The following is a 25,604-nucleotide window of genomic DNA, read 5'->3' as shown; positions in this document are numbered from 1 at the left end:
ACACACACACAGAGATGAGAGTGAAGGAAGGAGAAGACAACTAAATCTGTCAAGACATTTCGGAAACGGAAGGAAGGGAGAGCGACGTGTGAGGGCCCACGACACATGTCGCCGGACGAAAGCATTAGATTTGTACTGAGAAACCTGCCGGGTGAAACAAAACGTTTTACTTGGTAGAAAGTACATGCATCACATACCTATACTTTGTAAAGGTTCGTGTTCATATAAATAAAACTTGTCAAAAAAGTCTGAACATGTTCTTTTTAGCAAAAAAAAAGATCTGAACATGTAAAAGACATTCCAGAGCACATGTGGGAATGTTGTTGGTACCGTTGTTTTTTGAGAATCGTTTTTTGAGGGAGTGTGGTGTGGGCTAGGACGGAGCACACTGAAGAGGCCCATATGCGTGTTGTTAGCAAAAAAAAAGGCCCATATGCGTGCGCGTATTCGGGACGCACGACGGAGCGAGCTCACAACCGCCGTCAGAAACGAGCCCCGTGACTGCTCGACTTCTCCGGCGAGCCACGCGGTGCTCGGGGGTTCCGGCGGACGAGGAGGGGGAGCGCCGCGAGCGGGAGTCCACCCCAGGAGGCTACTGCGTACGCGGGCGGGATACCCGCCGCGCCGGAGCAGAGGGCAAAGGAGTGGCATCAACCAGCGGCGACGGCAAGCGCCAGGATCCGCGGAGGCCGATGTAGCTCAGCTCTTCTGGCCTCCGCCTGTCGGGCATTCCACGGAGCGCGGCGGCCGGCGGCCACCGACCAACGGAGGAAGCGCGCCGTCGCTGGCCGGCGGCGAGGGGCGCATGGCGGAACGGCGGCGGCGGAGGCAGGAGCACTTCCTCCACGCGCGCCGTACTCCGCACGGCAACAGGGCAGGTGCGCGCGCGGCGCGCGTGGGCCCCACCCGCTGTGGCTCGTCGAGCGGGCCCGGTGGCACGCGCCCGGGCCGTTGGATCGGCCACAGCTGGCACTGGCGGCGATCCAACGGCTCAGGACGCTCGCACGCGCGCGACGGGGGCGAAGGGAAGGAAAGGAAAGGAGACGACGGAGGCCGCGGGTGCTTTATTTGCTGCGCCTGCGCCCGCCTGCAAACTCTGCTCTGCTCTGCTGCACAACCGCCCCGCTTTTGATCCTCCGGAGCGAAGGAAGGAAGGAAAGGTGAGGCGATCAACCTGCATTTCCCCTCCCCTCCCTCCCCATCCCCTCTCTGGTTTCGTCCGCGTCCAACCTAAACCCCAGAAACCCAAACCCCCGCAGCCGCAGGGTAAGATTCTTCTTCTCCCTCCTCCTCCCCTCGCCACCGCCTCTGCTCTGTTCTTGCTTCGTCGCATCATGCGGCGGCGGTGGTGGGGTTTCTGTCCTCCGTCCTTCTCGTTTCGGTTTGGGCGCTGCTGATCGAGCAGAAGGTTGCGCTTCTTGAATCTTCAGAGTCGAGGCATCTTTTTTCGTGCGTGCGGATTTTGCTTCGGGCCTGCTCCCGTCTCGTGTTCCTTGCATTGCGTCGGCTTTTTTCAAGCTGGTCACTGATTTTCTCGGAGGAGGAGGCCACACAGCGCCGAGATTCCGTGGCGATTTCTGTTCGCCTGTTCGATCCTGCGTGGTTCGTTTTTGTCGCTGCCGCCGCTGCTTTTGCTCTTGCATTCGGTGGTAATTTTCCTGGAGGAGGACGAACAACACCGAGACTCCATGGTGATTTCTGTTCGCCTCTTCGGTCCTGTTTACGTTTTGGTTGCTGCCTCTGCTGCTTTTGCTCTTGCATTTGGTGCTTATTTTCCTGGAGGAGGACGAACAACACCGAGACTCCATGGTGATTTCTGTTCGCCTCTTCGGTCCTGTTTACGTTTTGGTTGCTGCCTCTGCTGCTTTTGCTCTTGCATTTGGTGCTTATTTTCCTGGAGGAGGACGAACAACACCGAGACTCCATGGTGATTTCTGTTCGCCTCTTCGGTCCTGTTTACGTTTTGGCTGCTGCCTCTGCTGCTTTTGCTCTTGCATTTGGTGCTTATTTTCCTGGACATGGAGGAGGACGAGGAGCACCGAGACCCCGTGGTGATTTCTCTTCGCCTCTTCGGTCCTATTTTGTTCGTTTTTGCTGTCGACGCTGCTCTTGCTCTTGCATTTGGTGGCGATTTCTGGGGGAACCCCATCGTTGATCTCCGTTCGCTCTCTTCTGCATCTTGTATGGTTGCTTCTGCTCTTCTCTTGTTACTCTGGCGGCTGATGGTGGTTTTATGTTGTGAGGAGGAGTCTCACGAGCACCACGCTCATCTCTATTCCTGTTCCCTTCTCCATCCGAACTGGATACTCTTCAACTCTTGATCTTCCCATCGTTCTTATCCCTCTTGCTATCGGCAACTCTGACGATTCTGGTGTCCAGAACTCGCTCTTGCTGCATGTGCGTTTTCTTGTCCCTTCACAGCGTGTGGATTTTCTCTTGGAAAACAAAAACAGCGCCCTCTTCGTCCTTCCGCTCTCTGGAGTGCTAATTAATTATTGTTCTCAATCCATCTCCGTGTAGTATCTCGCGCATCCTCCAAGTTCCTCAGAAATTGAGCTTGTCTGTACTTCCTTGGTGGTGCTAACGTGCACTGCAACCTTGAGATCTATAAGTTCTTCCTTGTTATGAATGAGTGTGCTGACGTGAGTTATTTTGATATGTATGCTGTTGATGGCAAAGCCTTGTTTCCGTTTTGATCTGCATTGTGTTTGTGCACCTGAGTAATGTAATTTTCTGATTATATAAGCATACCTTATGCACCCAGGGGCCCTTAATCCAAGCATTAGTTACCAACCTGCCAACCTGCAATTGAAAAATCTATAATATATTCAAATAGCGGCATAGATATGTTTTCCATTCTGCAGTGTGCCAGTGTAGTTCCAGTTCACATGCAGTAACATGATGGGAGTTATTTAGCTGTTTTTCTATCAAGTTTGCTGCTATATATATATGCGTTCTGCAATGCAGTGACAGTACATTCAGTTTACATGCTAGTTTTTGCTGGTAAGGATTTCTAGGCTATGGTGTTTATACTGAAATCTTTCAGGAAAGCAAACCCAGCAATGGGTGATGCAACAACCAAGTGTTCTGCTGGAGAAGAGAATGACAGAATCAAGTATGCTACGTCATCTATGAAAGGATTTCGTGATGAAATGGAAGATGCCGTGAGTAATATTGCAGTACTTTGTAAAATTGTTGAGATGATAATTCTGCAAATGTATATAATCAATTTTGCTTTGCTATTGTGGTGAAATACTGAATTTGATCCGGACCCTTCTTATTTGCAGCTCACAGCTGTCCTAGATCTAGATGGTTACAGTTCCACATCATTCTTTGGTGTTTATGATGGCCATGGAGGTTTGATCTTCGTTCTGATACTGTTAGAACATATTCTAAAATTTTGTGCTGTTAGCATAACTGACCATTGCATGCACTATTTAAAGGAAGTCTTATCATAACATCATATAATTCATAGTAATCCAAGGTACACATCATGTGCATCTGTGTATTACACTATATATGTGCATGCTTTGTACGTTTACTATTTGTCGCAAATTTTGGCTGTCAAAATCTTGTACAATCATGATGAAACAACTGCGCAATGATGCTTCAGTTCAACATGCATGACCAAGTTTTGCAATCGGGTCTGAGCTGATATATAAACAGTGAGGGGCCAAACATTTATTCGATCTTATTTTTTGTAGGAGAGGAGAGGATTATGTTAGGAATATGTTCAGTAGTTCAGTGTGCTTTTTTACAGTAGTACACATATTGAAGGGATATTTCAGCTAGTGTTTGTCTTTGCACTGTTTTGATATATGACCTTGTATAGGAATATGGTTGATTCAGCCTTAGTTTTCTGTTATATAAGATGGTCATGCAGAGTTATTTGTTTCTGTTTCAGGAGCTGATGTAGCATTGTATTGTTCAAGGCAATTTCATATTGAGCTCACCAGGGAACCAGACTATGGCAACAATCTGCGTACCGCACTGGAGCATGTGTATTTCAGGTTATTTTCTAGATGATTAAATCATGTACTCTACATATATAAGTACAGAAGAAAGTGACATATGGAACATGTGTGTGCAGGCGCATACAATATCGGCACAGGCATGCAGTTTTTCAAAAATTCTGAATTTAGCTATAACAGTCACCTGTAAAATTTCATTAAAAATATGACCAACTGTGGCCCCCACAAAAAAACAAGCGTTAAGTGCCTCTAGACATGTTCACATAATCTTCACTCATATATATGCACTTCTTGTTCAATATTGGAAGGCAAAAGGGCCAATGCTACAGTGTTCGAGAAAGGACCAATGTTATACCCATTCCTTCCATAGTTGCAATTGCTACCTAAGTTCACTTATTGTCGCATGTTTGGATATGGAATACATAATTGTTTCATGCCTCCATAGTTACAATTGCTACATAAGTTCACTTATTGTCACATGTTGCAGAATTGATAAGAAGTTGAAACGATCGGATGAATGGAAAAGGGAGCCAGCTCATCCTCCTGGTAGTAGAACTTTGAAAAACTTGCTCAGGGCTGCTCTTTGTGAGGTAACACTGAATGTTCTTTAAGCATTTAACTGTCGAAGAAATTAAACAAAATTTATCTCTCGGATAATGCTTCATATTATTATGTGTATATGGAATTGGAAGGGATCGATGGGTATGATAAGGAGGATCTACTGTACGTTTACCCGATGTGCTTTGGAGTTGGTACTGATATATTTAACTCATAATTCCAATTTGTGTTCCATCAAGTGTCTGGTTTACCAAATTGGAAGGCAGACGTTCCTTTATGTTTCTCATTGCACCTTAGTAGTTACCATACTGCCAAAATTGAGGTGTGTTTGAGTTGATCATTTGTTTATTACACCGTTTGCTTCTTTTATCGAAGGGCACATGGGCAAATTCCTTCCCTGGTGGTGTTACTTACTTTTGTTTCTTAATAGTCTGTTTCCCATATGATTTTGGAATATTATTTTCCGTAGTATTACTCAGTTTGGAATTTGTTTTGCAGGAACGTTATGTTCCCCCCCAACAGGAAGGAACCACAGCATGTGTGGCTCTCATTAGAGGTAACCAGATTATTGTTGGAAATATTGGTGATTCCCGTTGTGTACTCTCAAGGAATGGTCAGGTATGGTGACTACTTTCTTGTCAAATTTCTGAGTGGGGCATCCTGTCATAATGAATGTGTCCAGGTAGTGCCTGACAATTCTTATATGCATTTTATCGGAAGGCAAATGATCTATCCACCGATCACAAGCCAGACCTCCAACAGGAAAGGGAGAGAATTGAAAGGGCAGGAGGGCAAGTAACCAGGGATGAGAACCCCCAGAGAGATTTCACAGGACGACTAGTTAGTGTGGACTTGGGCATCCATCGCATCGGGGGGAAATTAGCCATATCCAGAGCGATTGGTATGGTATTTATCTAATTTCCTTTCATTGTTGGATACAATCTATTCATTGCTGATGGGCATTTTGACTACTTGCATGTCAGGTGATTTTCAATTCAAGCAGAACAAAACTTTGTCTCCTGCAGAACAAATTGTGACAAGTAGTCCGGACATTCACACTGTAAGTTTGTAACTATGTTGCGTTAGCTCAGTGTAAATTTGTTTCTGATGAGTGTGTTTTGATGGAAATAACACCATATATTTTTCTAGGTGGACATAACTGATGATACTGAATTTCTTATTATAGCAAGTGACGGTATCTGGTAAGTCTGAGCTAAAAATAACATGAAAGACTGTTTCATTGTGATGACTTGATTCTAAATGAAATACTTGATACATAGTAAAGTCACTCCAGTTACCTTACATGCTTGTTTCATCTTAGGCCAGTATTATTTATCACTCGCGTTTTTTACATTTTGGTTCAGTTAAGTTCGATCCGCACTGTACTACAATGGTCTTAGTTTGAGCCACTTCATCACCATGTGTAATTCAGTTCCCAATTTCTCGAACCGGGGGCTATTAAGTTCTTTTTCTGAGTTCAAGTTACTGAAAGGGCAACATCTGTCAATTCCTGGGTTAATTATTGCTTTGTAGTGCATAGATGAATTAAATTTGATGGTTCCATCATGTTGATTTGCTATTTGGAAATGGTACTTCCTCCGTCCGAAAAAACTTGTCCCAACCTTGTGTCTCAAATGGATGTATCTAGCACTAACTTGGGACTAAATACATTCATTTGAGGGACAAGCTTTTTCGGACGGAGGGAGTAGCATGTTTGATTGCTCTTCTTAACAACCTTAGTGCTTGATGAAGCATTTATTTTGTCCCAATATAGGAGTTGTGCCATGTTTTCCGTCCACGTGGATGGATGCTAAAACTAATAAGAGAGTAGTCACCACAATCTGCTAGTACCCATAGAGACAGATCTTTGTTCTCATGTTTCATAGTAATATACTCCCTCCATTCCCAAATATAAGTCTTTCTAGAGATTCCAACAAGTGACTACATACGGAGCAAAATGAGTGAATCTTCACTCTAAAATATGTCTACCTACATCCGTATGTTGTAGTCCATTTGAAATGTCTAAAAAGACTTATATTTAGGAACGGAGGGAGTAATTTCGTTTATATATTACCATAACAAAATTACACATCTCTTGTTTTTCTTCTTCTCCAGGGATGTCAAGTCAAGTCAAGAGGCGGTTGATTTTGTAAGGCAGCGTTTGCAATCCGTGAGTCTTATTTCCTCAACTTTTTTCTGCTTGTCAATGAGGCTAACAGTACATTTAAAAGAAACATCCTACCGGATGAAAGAAATTTTATCGGTTAGCATAACGTTGTTGAAGGAATGACTCCACATAGTAACATTCGGTGGTTGTATGCATGGGCTGGTTTCCATTTGCAGATGGAATTGTTGTTCCTGTTGGATTGACATATGGTGTGATGAACGCAGGGGGAGATAGATCTGCGTGCCATTTGTGAGAGACTTCTTGATTCATGCCTGGGCCGCCGGAGAATGAGTGACAATATGAGCGTGATAGTGGTTCAGTTCAAGGCGGGCGCCCGCGCCAACCCCACTGCTACTGCTGAAGCCAGGGCTGACGAAATCGAGGTCAGCATCGAAGTGGGGCAGCCCAGCAACGGAAATGAGGACGACGACGGCTCTGTCAACGGCTGCATAGGATGCTTCGGCCGCTTGGATATGTTTGAGGCCGGCCAGGACTGATGGGTGAGCTGTGCACTTACAGTTTTGAATTTTTGATCAAGAAGTGAAAGGTGATACTGAGCTGGGATGGTTTACAGTGCTATTTTTGCTCTTTGTCGGAGACAGAATTCGTGTCTTAGGGTCTGAGCAGTTGCTGTTACTTACTATACGTTGCATTGTAGTTTCGCTGGAGATTTTGCTTGAGAGCCACTTGGATTCACGCACTCTGTTTTCTTCTTCTTCACATCTTGTCTTGGATATCAAAGATGCTTGATGGGGTAGTATAACTATGGATGTTTACTGCCTTGATGATAATTCCTCTACGCAATGCAGTATTATGCTCTCTATGTTTTCTTGTCTGGTGTGCTTTTTGGATCATCAAGTATATATATTTTTGAGTTGGAATCATCAAGTATATAATGCAAGTGTTATTAATGGGCATTAGACTGTGATCTCAGTTAGCTTTAGATGAGAGTGGCAGCAGCCTGCATTGCATCAAACGGAAGGAATTCAACGACAAGCACGAGTTTCCTTAGAGCTCTGCCATATTCGCCATACACTCCTTCTCTTCATAATAACTGTCATTGTGGAGGATAGAGGTGAGAAAACTCATCCTAACAGAATCTCTATACCCATGTCTATCTCTAAAAATTATGGAGTTCATTCAGAAACTGGATTGTAGACTCCATATTTAAAGGTTGGGACGCTGTTTTTGGGTGCAGTCCAAAATCCAAACACAAACCGAGGTGGCGGGAGTAAACTTTGAGGGCTTCTTTCTCTCTCTACCAATGATAAAGTTGCTTGTACCAGTCTAGCAGTCGTGTTTCCCGCCCACTAATAGCGCCCATCATGTGTCCAACGTGCCCACCGTTGTTGCCGGCCATTTTTCTCGTTGCATGCACCGTTTTCTACCGAGATGTCTTGACACACAAGGCCTATTCTAACTGCACATTGCTAGCGGCTATGAAACAACTGCCACCAAGGCATGTATAGACACTCCTTTCCTTCTACCCCCCCTAGATTTGCCCTCAGCCTTTTCCTATGCCGCCATCTCACCACCCTCCTCGGGCATAGGGAATCACGTGGTTCTGTTGGGCTCCATTTGAGGAGCTACTGTGCCAACGAGATACGGCTGACCTCGAAGCTCATGACATGGCTGGTGTCATCAAGGAGGAGGAGGCGGACACCAACATGATGGCCTCGTCGAAGTCAAAGGTTGAGGGGCCCGTCCTCCAGGCTTGTGGAATCCCACCTGTTGTCGAGCCAACATCGTGTTATGGACTCATAGCTAGGGAAGCCTGGGCCGCCCGCCACACCACCTATCCCATTCTCTTCGATGAGTGGCTTCACGAATATGGATGTGTTGATATGTGCATTTTGCATCATATTTTAATAAGTTGAAGGCTCATCTACCATGTATGTTCACGGGGCTATTTCATCTTTATCTTCTTGCAAGATTGCATTGAAGGGGGCCAGAAAGCTGTCAGAGCCGAAAAAAATGAAGGTTTTGTGAGGGAAAATACCCATGAGCTAGAATATGGCTCGGGTGGGCTGTGGGCCCCACACTCCTTGGCCACACGCCCTAGACCCTGGGTGCGCTGTGGGCCTACAAAGCTCCCCTAGCCGCCTCTTTGCTACATATGTCCACCATCTACTCAAAGCCATCACAATTTTTTTTTGCTTTTCCGTTAAGAGGGCAGAACATACAATCATACTTTTCTTTCTCCTAAGGTTAACCTATTCGGATTCAGTACCTTCAACTGGGGAATTGGAAGCCCTCATTGTCACAATTGCTAAGTTGGATGACTAAGAGCATGTACAATGGTGACATATGGATATAGATGTCTCATGAGAAAAAGTAGCTTGAGGCAACTACATTGATTTATTTCTCTCCAACATAAGCTACTACTAGTGGGGCTCATTAAGAAATAGAAAATAGAAACTTTAATACATACTAGAAGAATTGGGGCGCTTTGCTGCGCTTTTTATATTTCTTAAAAGAATACCCACTCTGTTTCAAAATATAAATAGTATTATTTTTTAAAAAAGTCAAACCTTTTACCTTTGATCAAATTTGTAGAAAATATATCAAATCGATATGATTAGATTCATCATGAAATGAATTTCCATACTTTCTTGTTTAATATTGTGGATATCGATATTTTTCACTCTAAACTTGGTAACTTTCTTAGAATTCAACTTTCCAAAAAATTGAAACCCTTATATTTTGAACTAATGGAATATTTAGTTTGCCGGGTGGGGGAGACGATGTAGTGTGGTGATTTTGATGGCCTTTCGTGGTGTGATTATGTGTTATCCGCTAACTAACCTATATTTACGTGAGGGAATTTCTACATCGACGGCAGAATGTACTATATTGGTGTTACACTCTCACATGATGGCACTTCTTTTAAGGTGGTGAAAGGGTGCGCAGAATTGATATGTTTTTGTACGCCTATTGTTACTTATTGATTTGGGAGGTTGTTGGCATGGTCAAATTCATAAACCAAATTCAAAATTTAATACCTCAATTGAATGAAAGAATTTCAAAATCAGGGGACATAGTGAATTTAAAGAATTGAATGAAAAAGCTCCTTGAGAAATTGTTAACCCGATCAAAATCAAGTTATCCAATTGTAAATTGTAGACTTCAACTATTTGTGTGGCCTTCGGAATTAGGAAGCATAGTGTATAGTATAAAAGAATTGAATGAAAGAGTGTTGACAAATTGTTGACTGTCAAAATTGGGTCAAATTGGAGACCTCAATTTAATGTTGGCTCTTCAAAATTAGGGAGTCTAGTGTCACAGAGAATATACAAAAATTGAAATGAGAGTGTTGAGAAATTATCGACTCGCTCAAAATCGGGTGACCCTTCAATTAAAGACCTCAGTTGAATGTTGACTGTTTAAAACTAGGGAGAATAGTGTTATAGTATATAGTATAAAAGCATTGAACCAGAGAGTGTTAGACATTGTTGACTCGATCAAAATTGAGTGATCCAATTTTAATTGAAGACCTCAATTGAATGTTGACTTTTAAAACTAGGGAGCATAGTGTTATATATGATACTATGCATCTCTATTTTTTATTTCAACTTTCTTAGCTTTTTACATTCGATCACACTTTTTTTCTCAAGCACCTGTCTCTTGTGGAGGATTCTGCTTCCCTATCCAAACCTACTTTTTCTGACATCTTATCCTACATGATATGTGGGGCATCACCATAAGACTATGCATTGACTATGCCCTAATAATTGGCCTAATTTAATCTATACTATGCTCACTTGCCGGTGACAAACCAAAATAAGATAAAAAGTAAAGTCGTTTTAAAAGTGTGAGTAGTGTCAAAAAGTTCAGATGGAGATAAAAGATTTCAATACTTTGCTAATCATGTTATTTTAAAGAAGTCTTTGACACAGTGGCTTCTGAAATACGAGCTCAAAATAATTCTTTTGCTACTCCGGTCAATTCAAATTCACTGACGCAGCTTTAGTACAATTTAGACGACCTACCTAGAGTTTTGTGAATTCCATTCAAACAAGTCGGGCGACTGGGCCCATGGCGTGAGGACCCACCCAACGCCGTGTCGTCCTTCCGGGTAACGCGTATCGCCACGCGGCAGCGGCGAATGGACCCCCTGCGGCCGTTCTTTTTTCTCTCTCTCTTTTCTTCCCAAGGAACCTGCCATTCTTTTCTCTCGTTATTATTCGTTTCTTCCCCACTTCCTCCTCCTCCTCCTCCCACGAGAGGAGAGATCCTTGGTCTGCTGCCCGCCGAGCCGAGCGTGGGAGGCCGCGAAGATGCTCGACATCCAGAAGCGGCGCGTCCAGCTTCTGCTCTTCGTCGCCGGCGTGCTCGCCCTCAGCATGACAGGCATGCTCCCCGATCCGCCCTCCGTTTTTTTTTTTCAATTACTGTTAACCAGTTCGTCGAGCGAGCAGGTGAATACTTCTTCGTAGAGCGGCGGATCACTGCGCGCGCTTGCGCGTGTAGTTTATGGCGCCTTTCGGCCTTTGATTCGGCGATTTTGGGTGGTGGGGGTTGTTTCCTAGTGAAGAAGAAGTGGGTGCGCATTTGGCTGGTTTCGAGTGGGATGCGTCTGATCTTGGGTTTCTAGACGACGGTAATTGCTACGAAGAGCGAATGACTCGGTCAATTGGAGGTATACTTCGTAGGTCTGGGTTGATGTGGGCGGTGGAATTTGAAGTGTGAGTGCCTTAATTCAGAAAGCCATAGATTTCGAGTGAAGTCGGTACTAACTTGTTAAGGATTGATTGCTTAACTGCTTATAAGATGGTGATTAGCCTCTGCTCATAAGGTTAAGTTGAACAAAAAATAAGAACAACTGAACACTGTCTAGCATGGTTGGTAGTTCATACTGATTGATTCATGAAAACACTTTATATATATGAACAAACAGTCTGTCTGTCTCAGGGCTTGAAGGCAGCGGTGCATGCTCGCGTACTGTTATGACGAAGAACTTGGAGTAGCAATTTTTTTGTCAGTTATATCGTTGTATTTAACTGGGACAGTGATTCTGTCTGGTACCATGAGTGTTCACATGCACAATTTACCCACATGTTTCGCTTACTCGAAAATTCCCGCATACTGGGGGCTTGGCAAATGTTTGGAGTGCATTGGTGGCTGAAGCCATGGATGCAATTCATCATGTAAGTTTCTTCGATGGGATGGATAAAGTCACCCTGGAGACCGATTCCCTTGTGCTAAAAAATGTTGTGACTAGCAATGCTCTGGACCTGTCGGAGAGTTGTGCGCTGGTGAAGGAGCTCAGGAGTAGCATCTTTTATTTTGCTTTCATTTGATAACTGTGATGTTGATTTGATTTCATCCCACAATAGTGTAACAAGTAGTGCATTTACTTGCAGCTAAGGATTGTATCAGGGATTTGGATGACCATGTACTGTGGACATCCAGTTTTCCTGCTGATATATCTTGTGTGGCTACTAGCGTTTTTGCTATGTGCTCATGCTGATGTCTTCCTCTCAGAATTAACAAATAAAAGATCTCCATACTAAATTTTCAATCACTGGATCTATGAGTCTTACATTCTTTTGGAAAGGTAACTCTTGCCCTGTTGCTAAGTTGACATATGGGCAAGCCATGATCTTGTAGAAAATGGCCGTATTGTAAGAATTATAAGGCACATTGATAGTTTAACATGGTATGCTATTGAATTGATATTGCTCTTGACATCCAAATTTTCTCCTAGATAGTATCTGATGATTTCATTTTGGAGAAGTAAGCCGGATGTATGTCTTTGTAAATTAAGCTTAATCAAAATTTGCAATTTGCAGCTGAGAAGTGCAGGGAACTTGTCGGAAAGGAGGCTGCATCAAAGAGTGGGCAGTTCACATTCATGAACTGTTTCGATATGGGGTCGGGCAGCCTTGCATGCGCAGGGAAGGAGGGGGTGAAGCTGTATGTAAACAACCTGCGAAGCGCACACATAGAAACCGTGCGGCAGCGAGCCCTTGAGAAAGCGTTGGCTGATGCTTTGACAGAAGGCCTGAGTCCTGCTGAGGCAGCCAAGCAAGCTCAGAAGATCGGGGCAAAAGCGACGAAGGTGGCCGCTCGTCAAGCGAAGAGGATATTGGGGCCGATAATTTCCTGTGGCTGGGACTTCTTCGAGGCAATGTACTTTGGCGGAAGCATGACAGAAGGTTTCCTCCGGGGCATGGGCACCTTATTCGGAACCTATGCGGGTGGTTTCCATGGCGAGGAGAGGCTGGGAAAGCTTGGCTATCTCGTTGGAAGCCAGCTAGGCAGCTGGGTTGGGGGAAGAATCGGACTGATGGTCTATGATGTCATCAACGGGTTGAACTACATGCTTGAGTTTGTCCGTCCAGAGGAGTATCGATCATCATCTTACGCAGCAGAAGAGGGCTCAGAGTATGCAGATAACTACAGAAGTTCGTCTTACGTATCAGAAGAGGGCTCAGAGTATGCAGATAACTACAGAAGTCGCGAAGGATATGAGCCAACATACAGTGAGACGCCAGAAGAGGCGCAGGCGGAGGAGGATTCGGGGGGTTTCAGCTTGTTCTGAAACTGCAAGCTTGGATATCAGCCGACTTACACCGGGATGGTAGCAGGCCAGCAAGCAGCACTTGTACTGAACTTGTTTTTGCATGTCTAGATGGGGAAGTGATTCTTCTCTGTGATTCTTGTATGGCCATTGTGTATAATAGAAACGTTTGCATGCAACCACGGCTCTGGCTGCATGGTCTAAAGAGCTAAACATGAACAAAGAACACATCTGGAGTATCTTGTAGCATACTTGGGGAACACAGGTCTCTAGAGTGAATTTGCTGTATACGTGTCTGTCAGTTCGTTTATAATTTAATTTAACATAGTTGGGCAGATGCCCCTTCATTTAGCAAGAATATCTTCAGGATTAGCTCCTTTCTACTCTTTTTTTTTTTGACTTGTTGCACAATTTATTTGCAGTTTGCTTCACACCTCGTTAACTTATCTCTACTAGTAAGCATGCACATGCAACGCACGTCTCAAATGTAATTCAAGTGAGATTAACATAATAAAAAAATTAATGTTTTTAAAAATATAAATCAAATGGATACACAATGTTTGATGTCGCTCAAATTGTATTTTTAAAAGTGATACACAATAATGGTTATGTTGCTGCATAGAGTAATCACAGGAAAATATTCTCATTTAAATAAAATCAGCAATTATTTATTAATGCAGTAATATAGGCTTGTAGTGTAGTCTTCTCTTCGAGTGTAGCCAGGAAAAAAAAGTATAAACTGCCTTACGGTGCAGCTATATTGTTCAAGATGCTTAATTCTCGAATCTTATTTTATTCTACTAATATGCATAGCAAAATATATACTTGTACTAATTTGGATCAAATTACATATATTTTTTGGTTGTGTGGATTGCCAAAATTATATAGCTATCTACTATGGATAATAGGAAATAGAAGATGATATGTGACTACAACGACTTCTATATAAAATAAAGATGATTTACAAGAACTAATTAAAATGTAAAAGGGCTAAAAGAAATTCAATAATTATCATGATAGAAAGTATTCATCCGGTTTTGTATGTGTTTATGCGTTGGCAACCATACTAACTTACAATGCTGTAAGACGATCTGTACGTACAGATACTGATGAGTTATGAAGAAAAATAAAAAAGGTACATTTGTAACAGTGTAATACCTGATCCGGAAAAAGTTATTCATTAATATTATTGGAGGAAAGAGGCGCGCAGACAAAGAAAGAGAGGCGGTGCAAATAAGGCCTTAAACAGTATGCCTTCAAGTTTGCCGATGGTTGCCGTAGAGCATGCCCTGGACGTGGATGGAGTCGTCGCAGTAGCGGCAGAAGAGCACCTGGCCTCCAGACAGAAGATGATGGTGGCGACAGCACGTGTGTTCCCGGAGAAAGACGAAGCTCCTCGCGCTTCCCACATCGTGGCTAGCGTGCATGATGGCGGCAGGCGGCTCGCGATTAGCTTCCTAATGGGATGGATGCGTCCGAGATAAGTTTTTTAATAGGATGGATTTGTGTGAGATTAGTTTTCTAATAGAATGGATGCATTCTGATTTAGTTTCCTAGAATAGGATGCACCTGTGATTATTAGTTTCCTAATTGCTCAGGCGTGGAGTTTCATATTTTCCTCCACGGTGGAGTACGGTCAGTCAATGTAAATTGCTAAGTGCACACAGAAAATGGGTTAGGTTAAGGCTAACCGTTAGATTGATTTTATTGGGCCTAATCGTGCGGTTGTATTGGATCTGTGTACGCTTTGTGGGGTGTGCTTAAAGAAGTTCTTGTTTGATTGTTTAATAGTAGTATAGATGCATTCTGATTTAGTTTTCTAGAATAGAATGCACCTGTGATTATTAGTTTCCTAATTGCTCAGGCGTGGAGTTTCATATTTTCCTCCACGGTGGAGTACGGTGAGTCAATGTAAATTGCTAAGTGCACACAGAAAATAGGTTAGGTTAAGGCTAATCGTTAGATTGATTTTACTGGGCCTAATCGTGCGGTTGTATTGGATCTGTATACGCTTTGTGGGGTGTGCTTAAAGAAGTTCTTGTTTGATTGTTTAATAGTAGTATAGAAGTATAGACTATCAATATCAAAGGGGAGTCTATAGTCGTCGTGATCAGGAAAAGATAAACTGGAATCCCGGAACCAATCATTTGTCCAGTGTCACCGTTTGGTCAGCTCATGCCGCAAGCAACCCGACATCGCCGCATAAACTTCCGCAAAAGTTTCGTGAAATGTCGATAGCATGACTCCATTCCGAGTCGGAGCAGATTCCAGTTAGTGATGGTTGGACCTGGATGTACTTTGTTGTTTCTAGTGTTTTTTTACTGCCACGACGGATGATGAACAGGTCAGAAGTTTTCTCGCAAAAAAAAAAATCAACCCAAATCGTACTATACTAGTTCTGTGTGTTTGAAAAATGTATTGAACATTTTTATATTTAAGAGATCTTTTTAGGTTGAAGCATTTTTCAAAAGGGGCCAAAATATCCTTTTGTCCACCAAAGAAAAGGTATCCCACCATCCGTCCTGCACTATTCTATGCTATCTACTACGTGTACTTGTATAGAAGAAGCAGGGAGGGAGGCCGAGAAATCATGTCCGCCCTTTCCATCCTCCACAGGGCTTGCCTCCGACTCGCCCTGCTCCCGCTCCCGCTCGCGCCTCTGCGCGCTCCCCTTCGCTCCTCTACTCTTCCGCGGCCGCTCCGCCTGCCTCGCCGGGCCGCCATGAGCTCCGCCGCCTCCAGGATGTCCCACATCGCCGCCGCCGCAGCCTCCGGGGAGTCCAATCAGCCGGCGGCGGCGGATGCGTCGGGATTGGGCCAGGAAGACGACGGTCGGTGCTGCTTGCTTTTTCTTCTTGGACACTTGGTTGATTTCGATTGTTACTTCGCGTCGTTTAGTGGATTGGGCTGCTTTGGCGGGGGAGAGATTGGAGCTCTGCTCTTGGATCGGTTCCTGGAAACATACTAGTACTAGTTGTCTTCAGTTATGATCTGGATACTGGATTGCTCTTTATGGGTTGGTAGTGTATAATTTAGATTAATCCGACTTGTTCTGGTAGAGATCACATCACATGCCCTCTCTAGCTCACTTCAGTTATCATGATTCGACTTGCTCGTCATACGACTGTTAAAGCTAGACTAGATGGATCAGCCTGACCTTTGCTCCTTATCATGCTGTGTTTAGCTAGTAAGAGACTCTTTAAGAGAGCATGTGGTTTGATGTCTCAAGTTCTCTTGTTCTGCTTACACGAGGAATGCATATAACCCTAGAACTGTTTCAACAGGTTTATGATAGTGGTGCTTTTGCTTTTCAAGGAAATAATTTAGCAGCTTTACTTCTAGGAGTTAAATGTAAATGTATGGGTTCTGGGGCATTGCCTAATTACTGGTGTTGATACACAAACATGATTCTTAGGGATGGGTGGGTGGGGTGTAAATGGTTTCTTTGAATGGAGCTGTATTTTTGTGTGCACTGTGAAGATCTCTGCATAAAGTGCTGTTTGAGCTGCCCTTGTCCTGGGTTTAACTGTCAGAAAGTATAATGCAGACTAGTGGTACAGTGAACAGTAAACGTATTTGCGTATCATGCAGATCTTTCACTGGGCTACCGCCTTCCCCCCAAAGAAATACAGGACATTGTTGATGCACCACCACTTCCTGTTTTGTCGTTCTCACCAAGCAAAGACAAGATTCTATTTCTCAAACGTCGAGCGCTTCCACCACTATCTGATCTCGCAAAGCCTGAGGAGAAACTTGCTGGTGTGAGGATTGATGGCCATTCTAATACTAGAAGTCGAATGTACGTACTGTTCATGCTTTCCCCGAAATTTCTGTCGTATTATTCCGTTTCACTTTTTAACAAGTTCATTATTACGCTTTACATCATGCCATCATTGGAAATCTGATTAACCTAATTTGTAGGTCTTCCTACACTGGAATAGGTATCCATAAGCTAATGGATGATGGAACTTTGGGCCCAGAGAAGGAGGTCCATGGATACCCTGAAGGAGCAAAGATTAATTTTGTTACCTGGTAAATTTCCAGATTTTTGTATCAAAGTAACTTCTATCATTTTATGGGTACTTATTTGTACTGGATTACATCAATCTTGACTTCATGTATTGAATAATGTGAATTAGGTCACATGATGGTCGTAATCTATCATTCAGTGTTCGAGTTGAAGAGGTAATTGGTTGGATTGGCTTTGTAATAGGGATAGTTGTTATGTCTCATTGATTAGCTATAACAGATTCTTATCCAAACAGGAGGACAACAAAATCAGCAAGCTAAGGGTATGGATTGCGGACGTGGAATCTGGAGAAGCACGGCCACTTTTTAAATCTCCTGATATATACTTGAATGCTATCTTTGACAGGTAATAAACTTCATAATTCCATGCCTCCTATTTACTATTCCTACTTCCAAATAATTGTTTCTACTATTTTGCAGCTTTGTATGGGTTGATAACTCTACTTTGTTAGTCTGCACTATCCCTGTATCACGTGGAGCTCTACCACAGAAGCCATCAGTTCCATCTGGTCCAAAAATTCAGTCTAATGAGACAAAGAATGTGGTCCAAGTGAGAACATTCCAGGATCTTCTGAAAGATGAATATGATGCTGATTTATTTGATTACTATGCAACCTCACAGCTCATGTTGGTCTCTTTGGATGGAACTGTGAAGCCAATGGGGCCTCCTGCTGTATACACATCCATTGATCCATCACCAGATGACAAATATTTGATGCTTTCTTCTATCCACCGTCCATATTCCTATATTGTACCCTGTGGAAGGTTTCCAAAGAGAGTTGAATTATGGACTGCAGATGGTAAGTTTATTAGGGAACTTTGTGACTTGCCCCTTGCAGAGGACATACCAATTGCGACGAGCAGCGTGCGCAAGGGAAAACGTTCAATCTATTGGAGGCCAGACAAACCTTCAACTTTGTATTGGTACGCAGAACAGCACCCAAAACATTAGTTTTTTGTTTGAAACTTCAAAATAGAATCTGGATACCTGATGCATGCAAATCATTCAAACTATTAGATCTTCTGTGTACAAGCTTTGCTCTATGGTGCAAGTTTGGACAGTCAAGAACATCTTTTATTTGTCAATACTCCATATCACAAATAAGTGGTGTATTGGACATGTCTTAAGTCAAAACTTAAAATTGACCAAATATTGTTCTGAATACGTAGACCAAGTATATTCTTAATATAATAATTTTCTTGTGTTTTGTGCATATAATATAGTAAAAAAATAGTGGTCAAAGGCAATCTTGAAGACCGTGTCAGTCTCCAAAACGTCACCTATTTGACATATGGAGGGAGTTTATATAATATGTCAGTGTGCTTATGTCTTATTCCTTGTTCTAACTGGGTTAGTTTATCCTTCTTTTTCTTAGGGTGGAGACACAGGATGGTGGAGATGCAAAGGTTGAAGTTTCACCACGTGACATTGTTTACATGGAAAATGCTGAGCCCATAAATGGCGAACAACCAGAAATCCTACATAAACTTGACCTCCGATATGGGTATGTTCTCTGAACTTCCATTTATCTACTCAAGTAGGACTGGAAATCTTTGTTTCACTGCACGATGTTATGGTTAAGCTTTGTGCTTTGACATAGGGCATTACTGCTAGCAGGAAATTTCAAATATAGAGTACTGGTGTAAAATCATCCATATAAAATTGTACATAGGAAGTCCTAATCCAAATCAGCTATTCTTTTTACAACGTCCTATCATTTTTTTTTTCATCTTGTGTGCCAAGTAATTAATTATTCCCACTTTACTCTCTCTCTTGCTTTCATTCTGTTGGTACAGAGGAATCTCTTGGTGTGATGAATCTCTTGCTTTGGTGTATGAATCATGGTACAAAACTCGGAAAACAAGAACATGGGTGGTTGCTCCAGACAAGAAAGATGTCAGTCCGCGCATTTTATTTGACAGATCTTCAGAAGATGTGTACTCTGATCCTGGCTCACCAATGCTGCGAAGAACTGCCATGGGAACATATGTTATTGCAAAAGTTAATAAACAAGATGGAAGTACTTACCTCTTGCTGAATGGAATGGGTGCCACACCAGAAGGAAACGTTCCATTCCTTGACTTGTTTGATATGTATGTCCAATTGTCCATATCCATTAATGATTTCATTTGTTTTGTACTCCCTCCGCAAAGAAATATAAGAGCGTTTATAGATCACTAAAGTAGTGATCTAAATGCTCTTATATTTTCTTTAGAGGGAGTGCCATGCATTCTAGATGCCAGCTGATGCCTTTATTTTTGTTTTTGCAGAAATACTGGAAGTAAAGAGCGAATATGGGAAAGTGACAAGGAAAAATACTTTGAAACTGTTGTTGCCTTGATGTCAGACAAAATTGATGGGGACCTTCCCCTTGATCAGTTAAAGATACTTACATCAAAAGAATCAAAAACAGAAAATACACAATATTACCTACAAATTTGGCCGGAAAAGAAGCAAGTGCAGATTACAAAGTTTCCCCACCCATACCCCCAGCTTGCTTCATTGTATAAGGAAATGATAAGGTACCAGCGCAAAGATGGGGTTCAACTAACAGCAAAGTTGTATCTACCTCCAGGTTATGATCAATCAAAAGATGGACCTTTGCCATGTTTAGTTTGGTCATACCCTGGTGAGTTTAAAAGTAAAGATGCTGCGGGACAAGTACGTGGTTCCCCTAATGAGTTTTCAGGGATTGGTGCTACATCTCCTCTTCTTTGGTTGGCTAGAGGGTATTATTTCTCTTCTTGCTATTCAAGGAAAAAACACATGCCATTTATTTCCTATTGTTGTTTCTCATGACAAAAACCTGATTCGCTCCCTTAACCTCCAAATCTAGCCTAAGTTAAAATTTGATGCACTTCTTCCGAATATGTTTCTTTCTGGCACATAGTCTCACTCAACACACTTTGGTTTGCAGGTTTGCTATTCTTTCAGGTCCGACAATTCCGATTGTTGGTGAAGGTGATGTAGAGGCGAACGACAGGTGTTTTTGTTATTTCTGCCCTATTGCATTTCCTTCTATATGTCCGAGATTGTGAACTATACCACACTTGTGCCATGGAACTAATTCTATTGTGAATGCAAATTGTTTTGTAGTTATGTGGAACAACTAGTAACTAGTGCAGAGGCTGCCGTCGAGGAAGTTGTCAGGAGAGGGGTGAGCATTTCGTAATTCTTTTTGTGAGCCTTTGTGGGCAATGACTTCTAAGGGTTTGGTATGATATCTTCTATCACTTCTCTATAGGTGGTTCATCCTGATAAAATTGCTGTTGGTGGTCATTCGTATGGTGCATTCATGACAGCAAATCTCTTAGCTCATGCTCCTCATCTTTTCTGCTGCGGAATTGCTCGTTCTGGAGCTTACAACAGGACCTTAACTCCATTTGGTTTTCAGGTACACACTAATGCTGAATGGGTAACTGCCAATCTGGTGCAGGTTTTAGTTTTTCAGTCTTTCTTAACCGCCTGCATTGTTCTGCAGAATGAGGACAGAACACTTTGGGAGGCAACTAACACCTATGTGGAGATGAGCCCTTTCATGTCGGCTAACAAAATCAAGAGACCAATATTACTTATTCATGGGGAGCAAGACAACAATTCTGGAACACTGACAATGCAGGTGAAGTCCTAAGCATCAACTTAATTTTAACCTGTGACTGTAAGATAACAGTCATTTTGCAGAAGGGTTAGTGGTGTTCAACTTTGAACTACTGCTCCCACCTCTTTTGTTTGAATACTTTTAATCACAAATTCTTTTAGGTGTGCATAGTTTATCTTGCAAATATATTTGTTTTTCATGTGGAATCTCACTAGTAGTTGTATAATCGACCAAGCTGCTAAATTGATAGGCATAGTGTAAACAGACACTGTACCAAGACCCTAAGAAATTTGATTTGTTGTTCCAGGTTTTGCGTAAATGTAATTGTCTACCTACCTCCTGCATCTTACATAGTAAAGTAATACTCGGGTTAACGTTGCCTGAAATGCACTGTCTTTTGAGAGAAGCAAAATCTGTGCATTGTTATGGGTTGATGTTTTGTCCTAATGTTCATACGATTGTTTATTTCCTGGTGTATAGCTAATTAGCTGTTTTATTTGGAGGATAGTTTTGTATCACCTAACCTTGATATTTCAATTACAGTCGGACCGATTCTTCAATGCGTTGAAGGGTCATGGTGTACAGTCTCGTTTGGTAATACTTCCTTTTGAAAGCCATGGGTACTCTGCCAGGGAGAGCATTATGCACGTGCTTTGGGAGTCTGACAGGTGGCTGCAGAAGTACTGTGTAAACGGCACTAGCAAGGCTGATTCAGAGACAGCAGCTGATGGAGAAAGTAAAAAATTGGCAGCCAGTGGTGGTGGAGCAGCATCTGAAGGTCTAAGCTCCGACGGATTCTCATCAATCCCACGATCGCTTCTGTGGTAACTTCTTATTGTTGCTTTTCTTATGATGCTAAAATCCATTTCGTTGCTTACTCACCATCTCATCCATTTCCTTATCGACGCCAAATCATATTTAAACAAATGAATTTCAGCAGCTTGTTATTTTATGTAGCTTATTATAGAATTAACATCTCACTCAGTTAGGTGTGCATCCCGTCCATGTTAACATTTGTATGTTTATTACGATGTATGCTTCAGTAAAAAAGGTGATGAATTCTTTTCGTGTCGTTCAGATCAACTACTGTTAAGATGTACGGGAAATAAAATCATCTCTGGACAGCATGCACAGGCCAAAAGGAAAATAAAATGTGCTGCCGAACTTGTATGAACCTGTGCTTCTTCCAGGCTTAAGACTGGATGGCCATTGTATTTTGACTGCATTTCCGCAGAAGGTGATTGTTCCATAGATTGGTGGGGGTTAAGGAAAGCTTCACATTGTCGGATATTGCGCCCTGGCTGAATTCTCAACTGTAATTTTGTTGGTGGGGACGCCCAAGATACTGTAATTTTGTACCCACTTAGCGACAATGTACAGGTGTAGACTAGTGCGTACCATTACCAAAACAGTCGCTGCGTGCAGTGTTCTATTGTTTGACCGCGGAAATAAATTTATGATGGAGAACAGCTTAATATGTTGGCGTTTGAGATTACTGAACTGAAACAATCAGTGAAGTTCATGTCCTGCTCATTCTACTGTTCTTCGGTGAAGTCCTTGGCAGCGTGTCCAAATGAAACGTAATCACTAAGGGCAACTCCAATGCCGGATCACCAAATTGGAAACATCCGAATTAATCTCTCGTACATGAGGGCAACTATAACGTGGATCATCAAATCGAACACACCCAAATGAAATGTAATCTCTAGGACATAAGGGGCAATTCATGTGGATCACCAAATCCGATACATAAGGGCAACTCAAACGTGGATCATTAAATCAAACACACCCAATCTCTAGTACATAAGGGGCAATTCACGCGGATCACCAAATCCGATACATAAGGGCAACTTATGCGGATCATCAAATTGGACACACTAAACGTCCACGGACACTTCCAAAAACAAAACATCGGACATACTAAACGCCCGTAGACACATTTAAAAATAGTTGGTGGACACGTTCCAAAAACAGCGGGTGGACGCTCTTTATTTTTTGGAGACACGTCTAAAAATAGTTGATGGGCACACTCTTTATTTCACACACTAAATGGCTGTGAACGGGTCAAAAAATAGTTGGTGGACGTTCTTTATTTCGCACACACTAGTGCGAACACATCCGAATACAGTTGGTGGACGTTTTTTATTTCGGACAAATTAAACGTGTGTGAACACTCAGTACTTTCTTCGTCTGAAATTACTTTATTATACTAAAATGGATGTATCTAGGCGCAGTAGTGGTGCACGCTCTTTATTCAAAAGATAAAAAGCGACCTGGAGGAAAAATACATACAAAATTAACGCTGTCCACTTCAACAGCCGGACGTGAACACGCCACAGCAGCAGAGGCATGAAACCAGCCATATTGGCATGGACGCGTGAAGCTTGCATGCATGCACAGCTTTGCCAGCTCCATCGATGAGTGCTCTAGACGGCAGCTACATATACCCCGTGCTCCTCGTTCCATAGCTCACCAAGCAGCCCGATCCACCACTCCACTCCACTCCACTCCTGTGCCTCAGAGTTCATCAAGTACTCGTCAGGTACCAGGTAAAATGGATGCCCAGAACAAGGAGGTCGACGCCCTGGTCCATAAGATCACCGGCCTCCACGCCGCCATCGCCAAGCTGCCGTCCCTCAGCCCATCCCCCGATGTCGACGCGCTCTTCACCGACCTGGTCACCGTGTGCGTGCCCCCGAGCCCCGTGGACGTGACCAAGCTCGGCCCGGAGGCGCAGGAGATGCGGGAGGGCCTCATCCGCCTCTGCTCCGAGGCCGAGGGGAAGCTGGAGGCGCACTACTCCTACATGCTCGCCGCCTTCGACAACCCGCTCGACCACCTCGGCATCTTCCCCTACTACAGCAACTACATCAACCTCAGCAAGCTCGAGTACGAGCTCCTGGCGCGCTACGTGCCCGGCGGCATCGCCCCGGCCCGCGTCGCCTTCATCGGCTCCGGCCCGCTGCCGTTCAGCTCCTACGTCCTCGCCGCCCGCCACCTGCCCGACACCATGTTCGACAACTACGACCTGTGCGGCGCGGCCAACGACCGCGCGAGCAAGCTGTTCCGCGCCGACAAGGACGTGGGCGCCCGCATGTCTTTCCACACCGCCGACGTCGCGGACCTCGCTGGCGAGCTCGCCGCGTACGACGTCGTCTTCCTGGCCGCGCTCGTGGGCATGGCTGCCGAGGACAAGGCCAAGGTGATCGCGCACCTCGGCGCGCATATGGCGGACGGGGCGGCCCTCGTCGTGCGCAGCGCGCACGGCGCGCGTGGGTTCCTGTACCCGATCGTCGATCCCCAGGACATCGGTCGCGGCGGGTTCGAGGTGCTGGCCGTGTGTCACCCCGACGACGACGTGGTGAACTCCGTCATCATCGCACAGAAGTCCAAGGACATGCATGCCAATGAACACCGCAACGGGCGTGGTGGACAGTACGCACGGTGTTAGCAATAATCTTGCGTCAAGTTAGAAGATGGCATGTAGTAGTGAGTTCATGTACTAGTATCGTGGCTAAGAAAGGAGAAAAAGAAATAAAGAGAAAGAGAGGCACGACACGTGTCTTTGGCAAAAGTTATTGTGTGCGCGTCTCTGTCTTAATTTGATGTGATTGATCCTGTAGGCAGAATTCCAACAAGTGGTATCAGAGCTAGGTCGATTTGAAGCCACGCTTGCCCCGGGGTCGCGACCCGATTAGCGCCTCGGGGCGGGCGATATGGTTGCTGGGTGGTGCAGCGACGATCAAGAGCGTGCCATGATGTTGCTGGGTGATGCAACGACGAGGAGGGATCTGGCGATCGTCGTTCGGCGGAGCGACAAGGAGCGAGACGGTAGGCTGTCGTCGGGAAGGCGGTGGAAGATCGTTGACGGGAGCGGTGGTGCCGTGGTGCGGTGCCGGAAAGCCATCATCGTCGTCATGTCCAAGTGCTCGTCTCTGTGAGGAGGCGTTGAAGATGAAGCGCATCCAAGTTGTCTATGTGTCTCGACGAAAGGATCAAGTTCAAGTATGTGGGGGCGGTAAACCAGTGAAGGTGAGTCTCTTCAATGAGGCCATGTCTCTACATGAGGCTGGAGTGGGCGGTGTAGTCCATGGGGTGGTGTGATCCACAAGGAGCCGGCATGTATCTCGCTAGGGTGGATGGTGCAGTCTACTGGGTGGGGTTTTCCACAGGTTACTGGCGAGGCTGGGTAGTTCAAGGCATATTTGAGGTGGTCTGTAAATTCGCCAAGTTGAAATTGGGGAGAGATTGTTGCGATCAATGAAGCCTATCAGTTTAACTTGTCGTGGTGTGAGCGGATGGGTCGACAAGGGGTGAATCATCAACAAGTCAAGACCGGAGAAACACGGAAGACAAAGTGTGTCAAGATTAGGGAGAGAATATTAGCAATAATCTTGCGTCAAGTTAGAAGATGGCATGTAGTAGTGAGTTCATGTACTAGTATCGTGGCTAAAAAAGAAGAAAAAATAATAAAGAGAAAGAGAGGCACGATACGTGTCTTTGGCAAAAGTTATTGTATGCGCGTTTCTTTCATAATTTGATGTGATCAATCCTGTGGGCAAAATTCCAACACATGGAACACAGTGCCGGTGGTCAGCCCGCCGTGCAGGTTCGGCGAGATGGTGGCGGATGCGACCCAGAAGAGAAAGGAGTTCGCCAACGCCGAAGTGGCCTTCTGATCGTCGCGAGGGAATGAAAACGAATGGGCGTGTGTGGTCCTCATCCATACGTGGCTGCTTAATCGCAGGCAATCGTAC

The 25,604-nt window shown here is 44.0% G+C and overlaps 4 protein-coding genes across 6 annotated transcripts; all 4 read left to right on the top strand.

The window, feature by feature from the left end:
* Window positions 1-1,183: 1,183 nt before the first annotated feature.
* Window positions 1,184-7,504, top strand: LOC119288804 (probable protein phosphatase 2C 21). 2 transcript variants are annotated; one of them, XM_037568344.1, is made up of 11 exons: window positions 1,184-1,266; window positions 3,047-3,164; window positions 3,288-3,357; window positions 3,905-4,010; window positions 4,459-4,561; window positions 5,028-5,147; window positions 5,250-5,430; window positions 5,513-5,589; window positions 5,679-5,731; window positions 6,645-6,699; window positions 6,921-7,504. In XM_037568344.1, exons 2-11 carry the CDS (start codon window positions 3,063-3,065, stop codon window positions 7,191-7,193), a joined length of 1,140 nt encoding a protein of 379 aa, XP_037424241.1. In that variant the 5' UTR covers window positions 1,184-1,266; window positions 3,047-3,062; the 3' UTR covers window positions 7,194-7,504. The 2 variants fall into 2 exon arrangements, with proteins under 2 accessions (XP_037424241.1, XP_037424240.1); XM_037568343.1 differs by lacking the exon at window positions 1,184-1,266 and having other exon boundaries at window positions 3,021-3,164.
* Window positions 7,505-10,849: 3,345 nt separating this feature from the next.
* On the top strand, window positions 10,850-13,577 carry LOC119285515. The gene is made up of 2 exons (XM_037564809.1): window positions 10,850-11,046; window positions 12,489-13,577. The coding sequence occupies exons 1-2, from the start codon at window positions 10,974-10,976 to the stop codon at window positions 13,238-13,240; spliced, it is 825 nt and encodes a 274-aa protein (XP_037420706.1). The 5' UTR covers window positions 10,850-10,973; the 3' UTR covers window positions 13,241-13,577.
* A 2,190-nt stretch (window positions 13,578-15,767) lies between these two features.
* LOC119285514 (probable glutamyl endopeptidase, chloroplastic) lies at window positions 15,768-22,337 on the top strand. 2 transcript variants are annotated; one of them, XM_037564808.1, is made up of 15 exons: window positions 15,768-16,050; window positions 16,811-17,018; window positions 17,141-17,251; window positions 17,359-17,404; window positions 17,485-17,594; window positions 17,669-18,172; window positions 18,625-18,753; window positions 19,046-19,342; window positions 19,520-19,978; window positions 20,167-20,232; window positions 20,346-20,406; window positions 20,494-20,643; window positions 20,731-20,868; window positions 21,391-21,671; window positions 21,926-22,337. In XM_037564808.1, coding segments are annotated over exons 1-15 (2,802 nt in total). In that variant the 5' UTR covers window positions 15,768-15,809; the 3' UTR covers window positions 21,927-22,337. The 2 variants fall into 2 exon arrangements, with proteins under 2 accessions (XP_037420705.1, XP_037420704.1); XM_037564807.1 differs by lacking the exon at window positions 21,926-22,337 and having other exon boundaries at window positions 21,391-21,675.
* Window positions 22,338-23,307: 970 nt separating this feature from the next.
* LOC119285513 (probable nicotianamine synthase 2) lies at window positions 23,308-24,421 on the top strand. The gene has a single exon (XM_037564806.1). It carries the CDS (start codon window positions 23,402-23,404, stop codon window positions 24,296-24,298), a length of 897 nt encoding a protein of 298 aa, XP_037420703.1. The 5' UTR covers window positions 23,308-23,401; the 3' UTR covers window positions 24,299-24,421.
* The last annotated feature ends 1,183 nt before the right edge of the window (window positions 24,422-25,604 follow it).

Source organism: Triticum dicoccoides, chromosome 4A (assembly GCF_002162155.2).
Source record: "Triticum dicoccoides isolate Atlit2015 ecotype Zavitan chromosome 4A, WEW_v2.0, whole genome shotgun sequence".
NCBI classification, from domain to species: domain Eukaryota; kingdom Viridiplantae; phylum Streptophyta; class Magnoliopsida; order Poales; family Poaceae; genus Triticum; species Triticum dicoccoides.
The sequence above is the reverse complement of the archived record's forward strand: the minus strand, read 5'-3'. Positions and strand labels throughout refer to the sequence as shown.